The 20,000-nt window shown below is 44.8% G+C and overlaps 1 protein-coding gene across 7 annotated transcripts in view; it reads right to left on the bottom strand.

Moving 5' to 3' along the window:
• The window catches only part of LOC110532416 (signal peptide, CUB and EGF-like domain-containing protein 3), a 118,399-nt gene that overhangs the window by 38,479 nt on the left and 59,920 nt on the right, over positions 1-20,000 (bottom strand). For all 7 annotated transcript variants that reach the window (XM_090184801.1, XM_036988361.2, XM_036988364.2 and 4 more), the window contains exons 5-6: positions 7,370-7,516; positions 6,320-6,436 (exon numbers count right to left, since the gene is read on the bottom strand). In XM_090184801.1, coding sequence (XP_090040927.1) covers positions 6,320-6,436; positions 7,370-7,516 — 264 coding nt within the window. The remainder of the gene's footprint in view (positions 1-6,319; positions 6,437-7,369; positions 7,517-20,000) is intronic.

Below are 20,000 nucleotides of genomic sequence, written 5' to 3'. Positions count from 1 at the left end.
GCTCCCCTGCCTGTTCATGCGGCGCTCGGCGGTTGTCGTCGCCGGTCTACTAGCCGCCACCGATCCCCTTTTCCTTTTTTGTTTGTTTGGTCTTATTGGTTGCACCTGTCTCTTATTTTGTTTCTTGATTCATGTCTATTTAAGCCTGTTAGGCCCGCCTAATTTTGTGCGGGATTTTTTTTCTGTTAGTCAGGTTGTGCGTGCTGTGTTCCTGTCCGTTTGTGCCCTGTGTTTGGGTTGGGCTATTTTCTGTTGATTTTTCGCCCATTGTTTTGGCCGTTGGTTTTGGGTATCCTAATAAAGCCGGTTTCCCCAGTATCCTCTGCTCTCTGCATTTGACTCTGCACCCACCACTCCAGGCGTTTGTGACATCGTGCTGTTCATATTGCCAACTAATCTTGGTCAACAATGGTTTAGTTGGTCCTGTTCCAGTGTCATTAATGGGACTGAGAGCATTGAAGTGGAAGCCCGGTTCAATGAAACTACTGTAGTTTCGTATGTATATTAAAGCTAAATGGTTTTTGGTTTGGTTGTTTTGTCAACCATCATCCTACACTACCACTATAAAAAATGTACGAAAAACCCTCTCCCATTCTTATTTGGTGACATTTTCACTGAGGAAATGTATTTTCACTCAGAGTCTCCATCTTCCAGTCTGTCCTGTCTGTCTGCCTGTAGTAATGTTCGTGCCTGGCTGAAGCAGTCCCAATTATCCTGTCAGTCAGCCTGCCGTCAGGGGCTGGTTTGGCGGTTTGTTTATTTTATTGTTGTTTTATTAACTAATAGCCCCTCAGATAGATGGATGGCACTAGCACTAAACCGCAGAGTGGGCTGCTACCACCCCTCCCCCTGTCCCCCGTCTCCCCCTACTCCAACCCTACTCCCAGAGCCTGTAGAGGGAAACCCAAGACCCTAACTGCCTGAGCGCTCCCTAATCTGTCACATCAGGCACACATGTTTTCGGTCTTGGTAATGGCGGCTCAGACATCTAGTTTGGCCACAGCGGGCTTTGTGGAGTCCCGGCAGCCTCGCTAGCGTACGGCAGTAATGATAGGATGGCTGACCAGTTCTTGACATGGGTCTGCATCTCATCAGCACCGTGGTGGAGAGGGTAGAACCAGACACACTGAGCAAACATGCCAAGCAGCGACCTACAACAGCCAATTAGCCACCAGCCAACCAGCCACTGAAACCAGCCAACCAGCCACCCAAACCAGCTGACCAGCTACCGACACTTTAGCAAACCAAACCAGTCAACCAGCCATCCAAACCAGTTGTGCTGAGCGATTAGTGCTTTTTGAGGTCGGTTCGATTTCGGTTCGATTATTTAAAAAATAATCACGGTTTTTATTCATCAAATGCATTATGTGGGTTGAATGCTGTAACAAGACAGAATAAAACGGGTAATAAAAGTCCCATGATGGTAGTGACCGCCCATTACTGCTTATTACTTATTACATTACTTTACTTTAATAAAATATTTGTATTATTTTACGATTTTATTATTTAATTCTAAGTCATCATCTCATCTCTATAGAGCTGCTGTCTGACTAAAACACTATTTTGTAGTTCTTCAAAGTACATAAGGCATACTTTTACGACTGCTAAATACCAACTATCAATCACTAGATCATGTATTTTCAGGTAGAAATACCTCGCAAAGCAACTGATTTATATCCCTCTCGTACGTTCACTCTTCTCTACAACTCTGTCAACGAGGTCTGGTCAAGTAAGCGGGCGAGCAATGGATTATGGTCATTGTAGTTAATGACCACATTTTCTGCTCTATGTATAATATTGGCCTGTTGGAAACTACAACTACTACATCGCACAGTAGGGCTTGATCTGATTTTTCTCTACAGAAACTGAGTATCGAGCTCACAGAAACTGAGTTTCGAGCTCACAGAAACTGGGCATAAAGCTCACAGAAACTGGGCATAGAGCTCACAGAAACTGAGTATCGAGCTCACAGAAACTGAGCATAGAGCTCACAGAATCTGAGCATAGAGCTCACAGAAACTGAGTATCGGGCTCACAGAAACTGAGCATAGAGCTCACAGAAACTGAGCATAGAGCTCACAGAAACTGAGCATAGAGCTCACAGAAACTGAGTATCGAGCTCACAGAAACAGAGCATAGAGCTCACAGAAAAAAAACGTACAAAATGGAATTCAAATAATGGAACCGACATCAGTTAATTACAGTGCATTCGGAAAGTATTCAGACCCCTTGACTTTTTACACATTTTGTTACATTACAGCCTTATTCTAAAATGTATTAAATAGTTTTTTCTCCTCATCAATCTACACTCAATAGCCCATAATGACAAAGCAAAAACAGGTTTTTAGTAATTGTTGAAAATGTATTACAATTAAAAAACTGAAATATCACATTTACATAAGTATTCAGACCCTTTACTCAGTACTTTGTTGAAGCACCTTTGGCAGCGATTACAGCCTTGAGTCTTCTTGGGTATGAGGCTACAAGCTTGGCACACCTGTATTGGGGAAGTTTATACCATTCTTCTCTGCAGATCCTCTCAAGCTCTGTCAGGCCTCTCCAGAGATGTTCGATCGGGTTCAAGTCCGGGCTCTGGCTGGGCCATTCAAGGACATTCAGAGACTTGTCCTGAAAACACTCTTCCGTTGTCTTGGCTGTGTGCTTAGGGTCGTTATCCTGTTGGAAGGTGAACCTTCACCCCGGTCTGAGGTCCTGAGCACTCTGGAGCAGATTTTCATCAAGGAGCTCTCTGTACTTTGCTCCGTTCATCTTTCCCTGGATCCTGACCAGTCTCCCAGTCCCTGCCGCTGAAAAACATCCCCACAGCATGATGCTGCCACCACCATGCTTCAACGTAGGGATGGTGCCAGGTTTCCTCCAGACATGATGCTTGGCATTCAGGCCAAAGAGTTCATTCTTGGTTTCATCAAATCAAAATCAAATCAAATGTTATTTGTCTCATGCGCCAAATACAACAGCTGTAGACCTTAATGTTAATTGAGGTAATATGTAGGTAGAGGTAAAGTGAATATGTATGAATAAAAAAGAGTAGCAGCAGCGTAAAAATGGGGGTTGGGGGGAAAATGCAAATAGTCCGGGTAACCATTTGATTAGGTGTTCATGAGTCTTATGGCTTCGGGGTAGAAGCTGTTAAGAAGCCTTTTGGTCCTAGACTTGGTGCTCCGGTACCATTTGCGTGCGGTAGCAGAGAGAACAATCTATGACTAGGGTGGCTGGAGTCTTTGGATTTTTGGGGGGCATTCCTCTGACACCCGATGGTATAGAGGTCCTGAATGGCAGGAAGCTTGGCACCTGTGATGTACTGGGCCATACGCACTACCCTCTGCAGTTCCTCGCGGTCGGAGACCGAGCAGGTTCCATACCAGGCTGTGGTGCAACCAGTCAGGATGCTCTCGATGATGCAGCTGTAGAACTTTCTGAGGATCTGAGGACCCATGCCAAATCTTTTCAGTCTCCTGAGGGGGAATAGGCATTGTTATGCCCTCTTCTCGACTGTCTTGGTGTGTTTGGACCATGATAGTCTCCACTACAGCCCCATCGATGAGAATGGGGGCGTGCTCAGTCCTCCTTTTCCTGTAGTCCACAATACTCTCCTTTGTCTTGATCATGTTGAGGGAGAGGTTGTTATCCTGGCACCACACTGCCAGGTCTCTGACCTCCTCCCTATAGGCTCTCTCATTGATGTCAGTGATCAGGCCTACCACTGTTGTGTCATCAGCAAACTTAATGATGGTGTTGGGAGTCGTGCCTGGCCGTAAAGTCATGAGTGAACAGGGAGTACAGAAGGGGGCTGAGCACGCACCCCTGAGGGGCCCCCGTGTTGAGGATCAGCATGGCAGTTGTGTTGTTACCTACCCTTACCACCTGGGGGTGGCGCGCCAGGAAGTCCAGGATCCAGTTGCAGAGGGAGGTGTTTAGTCCCGGGGTCCTTAGCTTAGTGATGAGCTTTGAGGGCACTATGGTGTTGAATGGTAAGTTGTTGTCAATGAATAGCATTCTCACATAGGTGTTGCTTTGTCCAGCTGGGAAAGGGCACTGTGGAGTGCAATAGAGATTGCATTGTCTGTGGATCAGACCAGAGAATATTGTTTCTCATGGTCTGAGAGTCCTTTAGGTGTATTTTGGCAAACTCCAAGCGGGCTGTCATGTGCCTTTTACTGAGGAGTGGCTTCCGTCTGGCCGCTCTACCATAAAGGCCTGATAGGTGGAGTGCTGCAGAGATGGTTGTCCTTCAGGAAGGTTCTCCCATCTACACAGAGAAACTCTGGAGCTCTGTCAGGTTCTTGGTCACCTCCCTGATCAAGGCCCTTCTCCCCCGATTGCTCAGTTTGGTCGTGCGGCCAGCTCTAGTAAGAGCCTTAGTGGTTCCACACTTCTTCCATTGAAGAATGATGGAGGCCACTGTATTCTTGGGGACCTCCAATGCTGCATACAATTTTTGGTACCCTTACCCAGATCTTTGCCTCGACACAATCCTGTCTCGGAACTCTACGGACAATTCCTTTTTGCTCTGACATGCACTGTCAACTGTGGGACCTTATATAGACAGGTGTGTGCCTAATGTCCAATCAATTGTATTTACCACAGGTGGACTCCAATCAAGATGTAGAAACATCTCAAGGATGATCAATGGAAACAGGATGCACCTGAGCTCAATTTTGAGTCTCATAGCAAAGGGTCTGAATACTGTTTTTTATTTTTAATACATTTGCAAAAATGTCTAAAAGCCTGTTTTTGCTTTGTTATTATGGAGTATTGTGTATAGGTTGGTGAGGATTTTGTTGCATTTAATCCATTTTAGAATAAGGCTGTAACGTAACAAAATGTGGGAAAAGTCGAGGTGTTTAAAAACGGAAAAATATCTGACATTTTGGTTAATCGCTCAGCACTACAAACCAGCCAACCAGCCTACACACAGCCTCAGTTCAAGCGCTGAAATAAAAATCATTCTACACAGCCTCTATTTAATTAGTTCATGTCAACCACAGCAAATAATATTAACACACCAATGAAGGTTAAGGTTGGGTTTCAGTGTTACATCATTGAGGAGTTGACCCTAGGTCAGAAAGAGGTTGGGTTTCAGTGTTACATCATTGAGGAGTTGACCCTAGGTCAGAAAGAGGTTGGGTTTCAGTGTTACATCATTGAGGAGTTGACCCTAGGTCAGAAAGAGGTTGGGTTTCAGTGTTACATCATTGAGGAGTTGACCCTAGGTCAGAAAGAGGTTGGGTTTCAGTGTTACATCATTGAGGAGTTGACCCTAGGTCAGAAAGAGGTTGGGTTTCAGTGTTACATCATTGAGGAGTTGACCCTAGGTCAGAAAGAGGTTTGGTTTCAGTGTTACATCATTGAGGAGTTGACCCTAGGTCAGAAAGAGGTTGGGTTTCAGTGTTACATCATTGAGGAGTTGACCCTAGGTCAGAAAGAGGAGCTGTGTATGGCTGCATATGGTGTTGAAGAAGAACCAGAGGAAACACACTGTCCAGCGAAGCAGGGAGAGACAACAGAACAAAGCAAATGCAGCCGCATAGAGAGAGAGAGAGAGAGAGAGAGAGAAAGAGAGAGAGAGGGAGAGAGGGAGAGATGGAGAGAGAGAGAGAGAGAGAGCGAGAGCGAGCGAGCGAGAGAGAGGGAGAGAGGGAGAGAGAGAGAGAGAGAGAGGGAGAGAGAGAGACAGAGAGAGAGAGAGAGAGAGCGAGAGAGAGAGAGAGAGAGAGAGAGAGAGGGAGAGAGGGAGAGAGGGAGAGATGGAGAGAGAGAGAGAGAGAGAGAGAGAGAGCGAGAGAGAGAGAGAGCGAGCGAGAGAGAGAGAGAGAGGGAGAGAGGGTGAGAGGGAGAGAGAGAGAGAGGGAGAGAGGGAGAGAGGGAGAGATGGAGAGAGAGAGAGAGAGAGAGAGAGAGAGCGAGAGAGAGAGAGAGCGAGCGAGAGAGAGAGAGAGAGAGAGGGAGAGAGGGAGAGAGGGAGAGATGGAAAGAGAGAGAGAGAGAGAGAGAGAGAGAGAGAGAGAGAGAGAGGTGTCACAGCTGTAGACTGCAGCACCACCAACACCAGCAGAGAATGGAAGCATTTTGTATTGTGTGTGTGAGAGAAGAAGCAGCAGTAGAGACTTGGACATAAAATAGGTACTTGTTTATCTAAGTGAAAGGAGTTGCATGCAGTCATTATAAAGCTCAACATTGCCTCTGGAGTAGCCTGGTAATGTGTGACTAAGGCTGTGAAGATGAATGATTCAGTACATGCAGATCACATCCTTTACTCAGTTCTCCTCCACAACCCATCAAATGTGAGCTGACTCACCTACACATGTCTTTTCATCGGTTTGCAGGGCAAACTTCATGTGACACGCACATCTGGGGCCGTGGTCCGTCTCCTCACAGATGTGCTGGCAACCCCCGTTGCCGTAGTTACAGGTCACTGCCGAGGAGCACACAGTTAAAGCAATAGGAACATGATGTACTGTCATCCATGCCTGGAGGTGTGCTGTGACATCATCACCCTCTCAACCTCAGTGTGATAAAGATGTTTAGAAACTCCTCCAGTTCACACCTTGGTATGAAGGATCTCACACCACTAAACCGTCGCCTACTTAATGGAGCGGAGCTGACTGACTTCAGAGTTTCATTCTCACTAGAAGACACTAGTTCCACTTTGGAATACTGGTTCTTCAGAGTGACACAGAAAAATTGGAATGTTCATAACTGTTAAAAAGACGAATCTGGGTGTCAGTTACACTGTGAGTTTGTGGTGTGTTGAGTGTCGACATTAGCACTCTGAATACACCTGTGATGACAGAGCCAAGGCTTCCACCACCATCCAGTCTACACAACACTACCCCTGTGCCTTTTGGCCTTAACCTGGGCTATCGTCCAAAAAATGTAGACTTCTAAACACTTCTCCAACCATTATTCCAACATAGGCAAATCACCCATCAGCCCCGACCCCAGCCCTGAAAGGACGAGCCATGTTGCAAGGCAACAGGAAGTGTGTGGTGTCCATCACCGGCTCTTTCTCAGAAACCTGCTTCCCACTCCCTTACACCAGTTCTGTCGGTTATCTTATCGGATGCTATAAACCATTTAGTGTGATAAACTGGCAGTATCATTTGGAAACAATCACTGTAAAATGGCTTTGTTTCTGACGCTGTGTGAAAATCTGTTGGATGCGTCTGTTGGATGGTAAGTATCTTCATAACCCTACACAATGTACACGTTGGCACCACATAAACCATGTATTATCATGTTAGAAACCTATGTACGATAGAGTAGATCATCATGTGGTGCCAATGTGTTCATTGTGTAGAGTAATGAAGGTGGGTAATGTGGGTTGATGGAGGGGGTTCACACTTACACTTGCAGTCCCTCATGTTCCTGGTGAGCTGGAAGCCAGGCCTGCACTCGCAGGCGATGCCTCCCTTTGGTGTCTCCCGGCAGATGTGAGCACAGCCATGGTTCTTATCCATGCAGGTGGGGCTCTCCTTGGTGCCCTCTGGTCGCGCTACAGGGAGAAGAACATGAGTTAGAGGTGACCTGATCAGAGTTTCCAACACGTACTAGGTACTAGTCCTTTCCCCGATGCCACGCCCCCTTACATGACTGAATACACACACACATGTACATTTCCAGGGTGGATGATAGCCTGTTAGAACACACTGCATTGTGTCAGGCTATAAAAACTAGCCCGTCTAAAGAGGGGATCAAACTCCCACCAGGAGCTGATCCTGCAGTCCTGTAAGCATAAATGAGGTAATCCCTAACAAACAGAAGTAGGCATTTTAACTCGCAGACAAATTCTTCAAGCTTCGAGGCAAGAAGGGCTCGGGTCGGAGCGGAGAGGCCTAAAAAACACATCTACAGTATTTCCAGAGGTTTACCACACTCTAACCACTATGCTTTGGTTCCGTTAAAATGGGTCCGTTTTCTGTGGATGCATGGATCCGTTATGAGTCTAAACACAACAAAGGGATGCTTTTGTTGGCCTCCATTATATAAAGTCATCTCACAATACTTGAGTGTTTTAGCGATTCTAAGCTACTCTCAAAGTGCCATGCAGATACATCATTTTTATCTCATGTATAAATGTATGAAAGTCGCTTATTCAACACATCCACAACTCAAGAGGATTCCATTCCAGGTCTCACTTGTGTTATAAATTATAACAGGAGTCAGTGGCACATCTGTTATGCCACTATGTATTACGTGTGACACCTTTAGGGATCAGAGCTGAGATTTGCCTCCATCCGATGTGAGATAATGTCACTATTACAGATGCAGTGACAAGACCCAAACCTACTGTCTCATTAAAAACCAAACCCATCTCTCATCCCCCACCCCTCTTCCTCTATGTGGTGAGCAGACACAGAGGTTGACTTACAAATGGCACCCTATTCCCTATTAAGTTCACTACTTTTAACTAGGGCCCGTAGGGCTTTGGTCCATAGTAGTGGCCTATGTAGGGAATAGGGTGCCATTCAGGATGCAACCCAGGCAGGAAGATGTCTCAATTGAGACTCACTGGACCTGCTGACTCTCAGAAGGATGTTTGGGTCTACACTTCAGAGCAGTATACTGTTCTAGTCACACACATGAATATTGTAAATCTCCTTTTTGATTGCATGTGTACATGCATGTAAGCACATAAGGCCAAGGGCCCCACGTCATTCTCACAGGCCACCCATATGTAAAAGTATGCACAAACTACTGAACGTTGCTTTGGATAAAGGTGTCTGCAAAACGGCATATTGTTATTAGTAGCAGTAGTATTATAAATGACATGTCATAGAGGACTGCACTTTTCTGTACATAGACAATCATTCTACAGTGTGTTCATGTGACTGCCCTGTGGACATATGGGAAAATGCTATCAGTATGTGTAAATGTGTTGGCGAATCATGGCAAAGAGCCAGAGCCTTGTATTATCCTCAATGACTTATTTATGTACTTTAACACCTGCCTCAATAGGCTTCTTTTAATTACACCCTCTTGTTTTCCACGTGTTCTGCCGACAAACTGCACCGGCCCTTTTATTTTGTTTCACTTAGTACGGTAGGGCTGATGTCAGAGAGACAGGTATATTTCCACCTCCTCTCTACTTTTTGTCTAGTTGACGAATCAAGAATCATAGGTTGATGTCTCGCATTAGTGCTGTCCATCACCTCAAGCCTGTTAAGAGGTTAGGCTTCAGCCCTTCTGACAGGCTTCTCTGCTTGTGCTTTTCTGATCTGTAAAAAGGGGTGATGGCGAAGGCAGAAAAATGGGAGAGGCTGAGCAATCAGACATTGAGTGCTAAACAGTCCTAGGACAGAGGGTCACCTCTGAACAAAAACACCATTCCACCACCACGGCCACTGAGACAGTAAATACAGGGACAATGACTGGAGTCCACTGACCACATAACAACACACCCTCTTTAAGGTGCAGCAAACCTCAGGAGGTCAGTGAGAGGGGAAACTTAACGGTCCTTTCCCACTGCTCCGTGTCTGTCTGAGGGGGAGGCGAACCCAACACACAGACAGAGGGATGGAGTTTCCCACTTGGCAGCCCTTAAGAGACTCAAGTTCACTTACCAGGGTCACAATATGCATCCCCCAAAATCCCCCCACTCTCTCCCCACCTAGAGTATATGAGACCCCTGTCCCCTAATACCGCAGACTCATCCATCAATAGCGGGTGGGGCTAGGGCCAAAACCTGGCCCTGCTCTCTCTCTGAGGACCTAGAAGTGTTGACACAATAGCCCTTTTCTCCCTGGCCAAGCTATGGAACCACACTTTGTGGTTCTGTTCAACTGGCTGCCAAATACCGAAATGTTTTATTATTACTACTACAGCTATTATAATTTATGCGGGGTCTCTTGTTGAGAAATGAAATATAAATAAATAATAGGGACGTAAAAAGAAAATCACGGCCCGTGGAGAAGTGAGCTGGGGAAAGATGTGAAGCAAAGAATAGGACTGCGGATTGCGAACACCGCCAGTCCACTAAAACAAGCCTTTGACCCATGAAACAACTTTATATGTAGAAGCCAATAAGAAATATCACAGGGCACTTTATAGACTGATCGCTGGATAAGCAATATCTGTTAAAATCATGGAGCCAGAGGGGAACCTTCCAAATGGTTACCAGGGGACAGACTGGACATTTGTTCTCACACAATTGAACATGGACAGCGATCATCGAAAACTACTGACTGCACCGGTGGAAAAAATAACACCCGGCAATTAGATGCAAAGAACAGCATGAAAGAGAAAGCTTTTCCCCAGAAGCGACAACAGCTACAACAGCAGTATCCAACCAAGACAGGTCGTGACCTGCCCACCAGACACTCAGGAGAGGCTTGTAACTCAAGGACTACTGCACTGCAGTGCCACCTCAGCAGCCCAAAGCTAAAATACTGCCATCTATAATCCCTCTCTCCCTCCCAGCTCCAGACACAATACTGTTCAGGCTCAAGGCTAAGGCCTTTAAAGTGCCCCGGAACACAGTCAAATAAACAAAAACAAGGCCATTTGGAGACTTCTCAAGAGCTTCCAATAATACCATAATTTTCTGTGCAACTCTGACAATTACAGTACAGGGACACTTCCCTGCAAAAAAACTCCTCTCTAAAGAGAAATAGAAGAGGACAGGATTTAATGAGTGTAGAAATAGGCCTAGACGTGCTGCCTGGAGAACGCTTCTGTTTGTCTCAATGTTCAGACCCCATCAGTAACCAAAGTTACTCCCCTCCAATGTGGTCCTTTAGATTCATCTGGAACTGAACACAATGTGCCTTTATGGGCCATTCTACACTAACACTCGTTCCTCTTATAGCACTTCATTAACACTGCCAACTAAGTGGAGCAATTTAGGAAATTGATATTACTACCTGTATTATACAACAGGTTGTAAAACGAATAGGGTACAATCATACCCCTGGACTGTTATAGTAGGATTAAGGCAGTCTTTTGTTTATGTAAATGATTTATTTGCAAATGTTTTGCAGGATGAAACTTTCCACCTTTGGCTACAATATTGGCTACGATCCCATGTGGAAAGTGACCCTCAGCTAATGAAGAAGAAACACATTATATACTGTAGTCCCCAATTCTCACTGAGGTGGAGACAGTTGGGCGCCTGGAACAAAGCCTCCTCACCAGCGCTTCCCAACAACATGAGGGCCTGGTCAGTAAACTTTAGGGCCATGTATTGGAAAGCTCTCCCTCGCCCTCCATTTGGCAAATCTGACCACAATTCTATCCTCCTGATTCCTGCTTTACAAGCAAAAATTAAAGCAGGAAGCACCAGTGACTGTCAATAAAAAAGTGATCAGATGAAGCAGATGCTAAGCTACAGGACTGTTTTGCACAGACTGGAATATGTTCCGGGATTCTTCCGATGAAGCCAGTCACTGGCTTCATCAATAAATGCATTGATCAAGTCGTCCCCACAGTGACTGTACGTACATACCCCAACAAGAAGCCATGGATTACAGGCAACATCCGCACTGAGCTAAAGGGCAAAGTTGACGCTTTCAAGGAGCGGGACCCTAACCCGGAAGCTGATAAGAAATCCTGCTATGTCCTCTGACGAACCATCAAACAGGCAAAGCGTCAACACAGGACTAAGATCGAATCGTACTACACCAGCTCCGACCCTTGTCGGATGTGGCAGGGCTTGCAAACTATTACAGACTACAAAGGGAAGCATTTCCGTGACACGGGCCTACCAGACGAGCTAAATTACTTCTATGCTCGCTTCGAGGCAAGTAACACTGAAACATGCATGAGAGCATCAGCTGTTCCGGGCGACAGCTGTTCCTCTCCGCAGCCGATGTGAATAAGACTTTTAAACAGGTCAACATTTACAAGGCCGCAGGGCCAGATGGATTACCAGGACGTGTACTCCGAGCATGCGCTGACCAACTGGCAAATGTCTTCACTGACATTTTCAACCTCTCCCTGTCTGAATCTGTAATACCAACATGTTTCAAGCAGACCACCATAGTCCCTGTGCCCAAGAACACTAAGGTAACCTGCCTAATTGACTACCGACCCGTAGCACTCACGTCTGTAGCCATGAAGTGCTTTGAAAAGCTTGTCATGGCTTACATTAACACCATTATTCCAGAAACCCTAGACCCACTCCAATTTTGTTATTTTACTGCTGCTCTTGTTATTTTTTAATTTTTTTGTGTGGTATTTTCCTTAAACTGCATTGTTGGTTAAGGGCTTGTAAGTAAGCATTTCACTTTAAGGTCTACACCCGTTGTATTCGGCGCACGTGACAAATATCATTTATTTGATTTGATTTGAAGAGTCCCACACGATAGATTGTAAAGTGATAGGACATGCTGGGGTTTTATAGGCGTAGTCAGTCTAGGTGTTTGGGCTGGTGACAAGGAAGGCTTGTTGTATGACCCCAGACTACGTCATACAGGACAGAAGCCCCTGCAAGGGAGAGGGAAGCCCCATGGTCTTGACACAGCACCACTGGGACCAGGGCCTAAACATGGAGCCACCAGGCAATTAAAGCAGCATTCCTTCCTCATAGATAATAGGCCATTAAAACTTTTAACAGGAGGATAAAGATGTCAGAGTCGGAAAAGGCGGAGAGGGAGTCTGGACCGGGGCGAGTTGCAATGGGCCGGGAAGTGACAGGGCGTCCAGTGGGTCCACGTCACGGCACAGTGCCGTCCTGATGGCAAGCAGATGCCCCCAAAGAGAGACGACAGAGCCATCCCACTGAGCCAAGCGCTACTATTTGGGCCCTTCTGACAACCGTTGGTTCCCTTCAACTCCTGAAGGCCTAATAGTAGAAGCAGCAACATTACCTCACTGGGAAGAGGTCTCAGCCAGGGAAGGTGGCAGTTGATTGTGGAATATTTTCAAACAGGATACATCTGCATGTCTGTGGTTAGGATGACAGGCACCTGAGCTACCAACAAACCTAATGACATGTTAATTTACATTCTATAGCTGTGTTTCCAAAACAATCCCTGCATAGTTTCCTAATGATCCTAACTATGGTATAGCCAAGTGGTTTAAATACTTTTGGTGTAACAGACTAGATTAGACCTGATTTATTATGTGGCTGTGTTTCTCTACCTGTGGGTGCAAATGTTCTCTATTGTTGCTGTTGACGTTGTTGTTATTGTGGTTGTTCTTATCATTGTTTCTGTTGAGTGTGTGTATCTCTTTGTGTTATTTATTGTATACAGTATATGTGTATATTCTGCGGCACCTGCTGTGGGACATGCCCCTCTCCCCCTCACTCCTCCTCTCATCACTTCAAGGTCACCTCTCCTCTCCCAGCGGACCAAGCTTATCCATTATCCCCCTCCCCCGACAGAGAAGAACACAGAACAACATAAAGCTACACACTGCAACAGAAGGATAGCATGCCTGCACAAACAAGGAAACTACACTCTCTCTGTAATAAAAAGAGATATGTTATTTCAAAGCCACATTCTTCTTTAAATCAAAGGTAGACCAGAGAGGAGAGGGAGACATGATTCATGCTGGCCCTCTGGGTAAAGCAATGACAGAAAAGCGTTAGTGGAAAAATCCCACTGGCACTAAGGCAGTCCACTGCGGCATGCTGGCCCGGCTAGCTTAGAGATGGCCTTCAACAAAACCGCACTATGAAAAGGGATGTCTGCCACAAAAGAAGTATGGAGGATTCAGCAGTAGGGCAGCCAACATTTGCTAGAGCCCAAGCCACTGATGTACAGCAGGTATATATTTGTTCAAGTGTGGAGAGCCATGGGGCCTATGAAAGCCCGGTCTAGACAAAGAGGGGGTAGCAACTGAAGGTAATTTAGAGACAGAGAGAAGGAGAGCGAGAGGAAGGGAGAGAGAGGGGGAGAAAGAGAGAGGGAAAGAGTAAGGGGAGGAGGAGAGAGCATGAGGGGGAGAAAGAGGGAGAGAGAGAGAGAGAGAGAGAGAAAGAAGGAGAGAGAGAGAGAGAGAGAGAGAGAAATGAGAGAGAAGGCGGAGAGTGGGGGGATGAGAGTGAGAGAATTTTAAAGAAAGAGCAAAAGAGAAAAAATATGAAAGCGGGAGGGAGAGAAAAAGACAGAGAATGGAGAAGAGGTGGAGTGTCCTGAACTGTAGGTGTGCCGAAGAAACAGTCTTTGATGCTGGACTAATGGTGAGACTTAATAGGTAGCCCAGAATAGGAAAATAGCCTAGTTATACGGTCGGGCTGCAGAGCAATGGTGCAGCCACTCCTGCAATTGTAAAAACAGCTCCTCGGCCAGCATACAGCCAGACAGGCAAGCAGACATGCTGAGACACAGCTCCAGGAACGACAATACAAGCCCTTCAAAGTAAGGACACCAGACAGGAGAAATAGAGGCTTTTCTTTTCACACGACTGCCATAGCCAGCCATGGCATGCCCTATTATATAATAAGAATACAAAATTATGTGTCAATGCTTTCAGAAAAGAAGCAGAAATAGAAAATAAGACTGTCCCAATAGCAGTAATAGAAAGTCCTGTGTGCAATGTATAAAACAAGCACCTGATACTCTCCACGGCAATGCAGATAAATTAGTGATAGAAATTAGGGAACATTAGCTGCTACTTTGTTAAGGAAGTGTTTTACATGTCCCCTAGTGATCACTGCCACCAATCTCAGCTTTTATCATACTAAACGAATGTAGCCGGCTAGCTGCAGTGAAGCAGCAAAACTAACTAAGTATATGATGGCACCATGTGTAATGGATTCATCACATTGACTGCAAAATGCTATGAACTGCTGCAGTTACGGCTGGACATCATGCCCTGAAGTACACATAGCGTGTTCTGCATCCGAATGCTATAATAGAATGTATCTCAAGAACTGGGCCTAAAGCTAAAGTCAATTAAAAACTTGTGTGTGTGTTCGTGTGTGTTCGGATCCGTCTGTATGTGTGTGTACACATGCGTCTGTTTGTGTATGCGTGTGTGTGCGCTCGTGTGTATGATAGACAAGATGAGAGACACTGCCAGCAAGTCTCATTGCAAAAGGGCCACAACCCCCCTGGGAAGCTAATGAAAGCTCCAACCACAGGAAGAGGTTTTCAATGGCAAAATAAACATTTCCAGGAATGGCAAGGATACTCATGTTCTACAGTTAAGGAAAGAGATTATTAGAAATTCATTGGTTGTACCCATGGTCAGGTAGATGACTAGAAATGGCTGGATGTGAATTTAGTGGTAAACGTCCAACACACTTCAAAAATATAGCCAATTGAGTGGTATTTTTAGTGGATACCAAACTGCTCTCAATGCCCTCTCCAGGTGATCTCTCTAAACCTGATATACTGAGACTACATTGAGTTCAGTGAACAAGTATGTGTGGGTGTCATTTTCTATTTCTATATTTAAACCAAACCATCAGGCACTGGATCGCGCTTTGCCTAGGCCTGGTGTCATGAAGCACCTGTCATCAGTTTGATTGTGTGATTGGGAGTGTAAGGTATTATTCTAACACTCATTAAAAGTTATATCACTGTTCTCTTCTGTAATGAGTTCCCACAGAACATCTGCTCTAGGAGATTATAATTATCAGTGTAGGTATAGAATTATAATGAGGTGGGTGCTTATATTTGTCCTATTTCACAAATGTGTATTATACATGTCCGATTTGGAAATGTGTTTTTGCATATCCCAACTCTCCCTGAGACACCTTCAGTGGGGTGTCCCTCTTAGTTACTGGCCCAAAGCTCTAAGCGCTAGGTTACCTGCTGCCCACAACAACCACTGCTTAAGGCATATACAGTGGCTTGCGAAAGTATTCACACCCCTTGGCATTTTTCCTATTTTGTTGCCTTACAACATGGAATTAAAATAGATTTTGGGGGGGGGTTTGTATCATTTGATTTACACAACATGCCTACCGCTTTGAAGATGCAAAATATTTTTTATTGTGAAACAAACAAGAAATAAGACAAAAAAAACTGAAAACTTGAGCATGCACAACTATTCACCCCCCCCCCCCCCCCCCCCAAAAGTCAATACTTTGTCAAGCCAACTTTTACAACAATTACAGCTGCAAGTTTCTTGGGGGATGTCTCTATAAGCTTGGCACATCTAGCCACTGGGATTTTTGCCATTCTTTAAGGTAAAACTGCTCCAGCTTCTTCAAGTTGGATGGGTTCCGCTGGTGTAGAGCAATCTTTAAGTCATACCACAGATTCTCAATTGGATTGAGGTCTGGGCTTTGACTAAGCCATTCCAAGACATTTAAATGTTTCCCCTTAAACCACTCGAGTGTTACTTTAGCAGTATGCTTAGGGTCATTGCCCTGCTGGAAGGTGAACCTCTGTCCCAGTCTCAAATATCTGGAAGACTGAAACAGGTTTCCCTCAAGACTTTCCCTGTATTTAGCGCCATCCATCATTCCTTCAATTCTGACCAGTTTCCCAGTCCATACCGATGAAAAACATCCCCACAGCATGAGGCTGCCACCACCATGCTTCACTGTGGGAATGGTGTTCTCGGGATGATGAGAGGTGTTGGGTTTGCGCCAGACATAGAGTTTTCCTTGAAAGACCAAAAAGCTCAATTTTAGTCTCATCTGACCAGAGTACCTTCTTCCATATATTTGGGGAGTCTCCCACATGCCTTTTGGTGAACACCAAATATTTTTTTCTTTTAGCAATGTCTTTTTTATGGCCACTTGTCCGTAAAGCCCAGCTCTGTGGAGTGTACGGCTTATTTTATTTATTTATTCACCTTTATTTAACCAGGTAGGTTAGTTGAGAACAAGTTCTCATTTGCAACTGCAACCTGGCCGAGATAAAGCGTAGCAATTCAACACATACAACAACACAGATTTACACGTGGAATAAACAAAACATACAGTTAATAATACAGTAGAACAAAAGAAAACAAAAAGTCTATATACAGTGAGTGCAAATGAGGTAAGTTAAGGAAATAAATAGGCCATGGTGGCGAAGTAATTACAATATAGCAATTAAACACTGGAATGGTAGATCGGCAGAAGATGAATGTGCAGGTAGAGATACTGGGGTGTAAAGGAGCAAAATAAATAAATAAATACCAGTATGGGGATGAGGTAGGTAGATGGGCTGTTTACAGATAAGCTAAGTACAGGTGCAGTGATCTGTAAACTGCTCTGACAGCTGGTGCTTAAAGCTAGTGAGGGGGATTTGAGTCTCCAGCTTCAGAGATTTTTGCAATTCGTTCCAGTCATGGGCAGCAGAGAACTGGAAGGAAAAGCCAACCAAAGGAGGAATTGGCTTTGGGGGTGACCAGTGAGATATACCTGCTGGAGCGCATGCTACGAGTGGGTGCTGCTATGGTGACCAGTGAGCTGAGATAAGGCGGGGCTTTAACTAGCAGAGACTTGTAGATAACCTGTAGCCAGTGGGTTTGGTGACGAGTATGAAGCGAGGGCCAACCAACGAGAGCGTACAGGTCGCAATGGTGGGTAGTGTATGGGGCTTTGGTAACAAAACGGATGGCACTGTGATAGACTGCATCCAGTTTGTTGAGTAGAGTGTTGGAGGCTATTTTATAGATGACATCACCGAAGTCGAGGATTGGTAGGATGGTCCGTTTTACGAGGGTATGTTTGGCAGCATGAGTGAAGGATGCTTTGTTGCGATATAGGAAGCAGATTCTAGATTTAATTTAGGATTGAAAGTGGTACTATGGACAGATACTCCAATCTCCGCTGTGGAGCTGTGTAGCTCCTTCAGGGTTATCTTTGGTCTCTTTGTTGCCTCTCTGATTAATGCCCTCCTTGCCTGGTCCATGTGTTTTGGTGGGTGGCCCTCTCTTGGCAGGTTTGTTGTGGTGCCATATTATTTCATGTTTTTAATAATGGATTTGATGGTGCTCCGTGGGATGTTCAAAGTTTCTGATATTTTTCATAACCCATCCCTGATCTGTACTTCTCCACAACTTTGTCCCTGTCCTGTTTGGAGAGCTCCTTGGTCTTCATGGTGCTGCTTGCTTGGTGATGCCCCTTGCTTAGTGGTGTTGCAGACTCTGGGGCCTTTCAGAACAGGTGTATACAGTGCCTTGCGAAAGTTTTCGGCCCATTTGAACTTTGCGACCTTTTGCCACATTTCAGGCTTCAAACATAAAGATATAAAACTGTATTTTTTTGTGAAGAATCAACAAGTGGGACACAATCATGAAGTGGAACGACATTTATTGGGTATTTCAAACTTTTTTAACAAATCAAAAACCGGAAAATTGGGCGTGCAAAATTATTCAGCCCCCTTAAGTTAATACTTTTTAGCGCCACCTTTTGCAGCGAATACAGCTGTAAGTCGCTTGGGGTATGTCTCTATCAGTTTTGCACATCGAGAGACTGAAATTTTTTCCCATTCCTCCTTGCAAAACAGCTCGAGCTCAGTGAGGTTGGATGGAGAGCATTTGTGAACAGCAGTTTTCAGTTCTTTCCACAGATTCTCGATTGGATTCAGGTCTGGACTTTGACTTGGCCATTCTAACACCTGGATATGTTTATTTTTGTAGATTTTGCTTTATGTTTTGGATCATTGTCTTGTTGGAAGACAAATCTCCGTCCCAGTCTCAGGTCTTTTGCAGACTCCATCAGGTTTTCTTCCAGAATGGTCCTGTATTTGGCTCCATCCATCTTCCCATCAATTTTAACCATCTTCCCTGTCCCTGCTGAAGAAAAGCAGGCCCAAACCATGATGCTGCCACCACCATGTTTGACAGTGGGGATGGTGTGTTCAGGGTGATGAACTGTGTTGCTTTTACGCCAAACGTAACGTTTTGCATTGTTGCCAAAAAGTTAAATTTTGGTTTCATCTGACCAGAGCACCTTCTTCCACATGTTTGGTGTTTCTCCCAGGTGGCTTGTGGCAAACTTTAAACAACACTTTTTATGGATATCTTTAAGAAATGGCTTTCTTCTTGCCACTCTTCCATAAAGGCCAGATTTGTGCAATATACGACTGATTGTTGTCCTATGGACAGAGTCTCCCACCTCAGCTGTAGATCTCTGCAGTTCATCCAGAGTGATCATGGGCCTCTTGGCTGCATCTCTGATCAGTCTTCTCCTTGTATGAGCTGAAAGTTTAGAGGGACGGCCAAGTCTTGGTAGATTTGCAGTGGTCTGATACTCCTTCCATTTCAATATTATCGCTTGCACAGTGCTCCTTGGGATGTTTAAAGCTTGGGAAATCTTTTTTTATCCAAATCCGGCTTTAAACTTCTTCACAACAGTATCTTGGACCTGCCTGGTGTGTTCCTTGTTCTTCATGATGCTCTCTGCGCTTTTAACGGACCTCTGAGACTATCACAGTGCAGGTGCATTTATACGGAGACTTGATTACACACAGGTGGATTGTATTTATCATCATTAGTCATTTAGGTCAACATTGGATCATTCAGAGATCCTCACTGAACTTCTGGAGAGAGTTTGCTGCACTGAAAGTAAAGGGGCTGAATAATTTTGCACGCCCAATTTTTCAGTTTTTGATTTGTTAAAAAAGTTTTAAATATCCAATAAATGTCGTTCCACTTCATGATTGTGTCCCACTTGTTGTTGATTCTTCACAAAAAAATACAGTTTTATATCTTTATGTTTGAAGCCTGAAATGTGGCAAAAGGTCGCAAAGTTCAAGGGGGCCGAATACTTTCGCAAGGCACTGTATATACTGAGATCATGTGACACTTAGATTGCACACATGTGAACTTTACGTAACTAATTATGTGACTTCTGAAGGTAATTGGTTGCACCAGATCTTAGTTAGGGGCTTCATAGCAAAGGGGGTGAATACATATGCACGCACCACTTTTCTGTTTTGCTTTTTGAAACAAGTCATATTTTCATTTCACTTCACGGATTTAGACTATTTTGTGTCTGTTCATTACATGAAATCCAAATAAAAATCAATTCAAATTACAGGTTGTAATGAAACAATATAGGAAAAATTCCAAGGGGGTGAATACTTTCGCAAGCCACTGTACACGTGTATATGTAAATACGTATTTTCTCTACAATGTCAGGTTAC

Source organism: Oncorhynchus mykiss, chromosome 9 (assembly GCF_057628025.1).
Source record: "Oncorhynchus mykiss isolate SJ-2025 chromosome 9, ASM5762802v1, whole genome shotgun sequence".
Lineage (NCBI taxonomy): Eukaryota > Metazoa > Chordata > Actinopteri > Salmoniformes > Salmonidae > Oncorhynchus > Oncorhynchus mykiss.
This window is presented reverse-complemented; position numbering and strand designations above follow the sequence as displayed.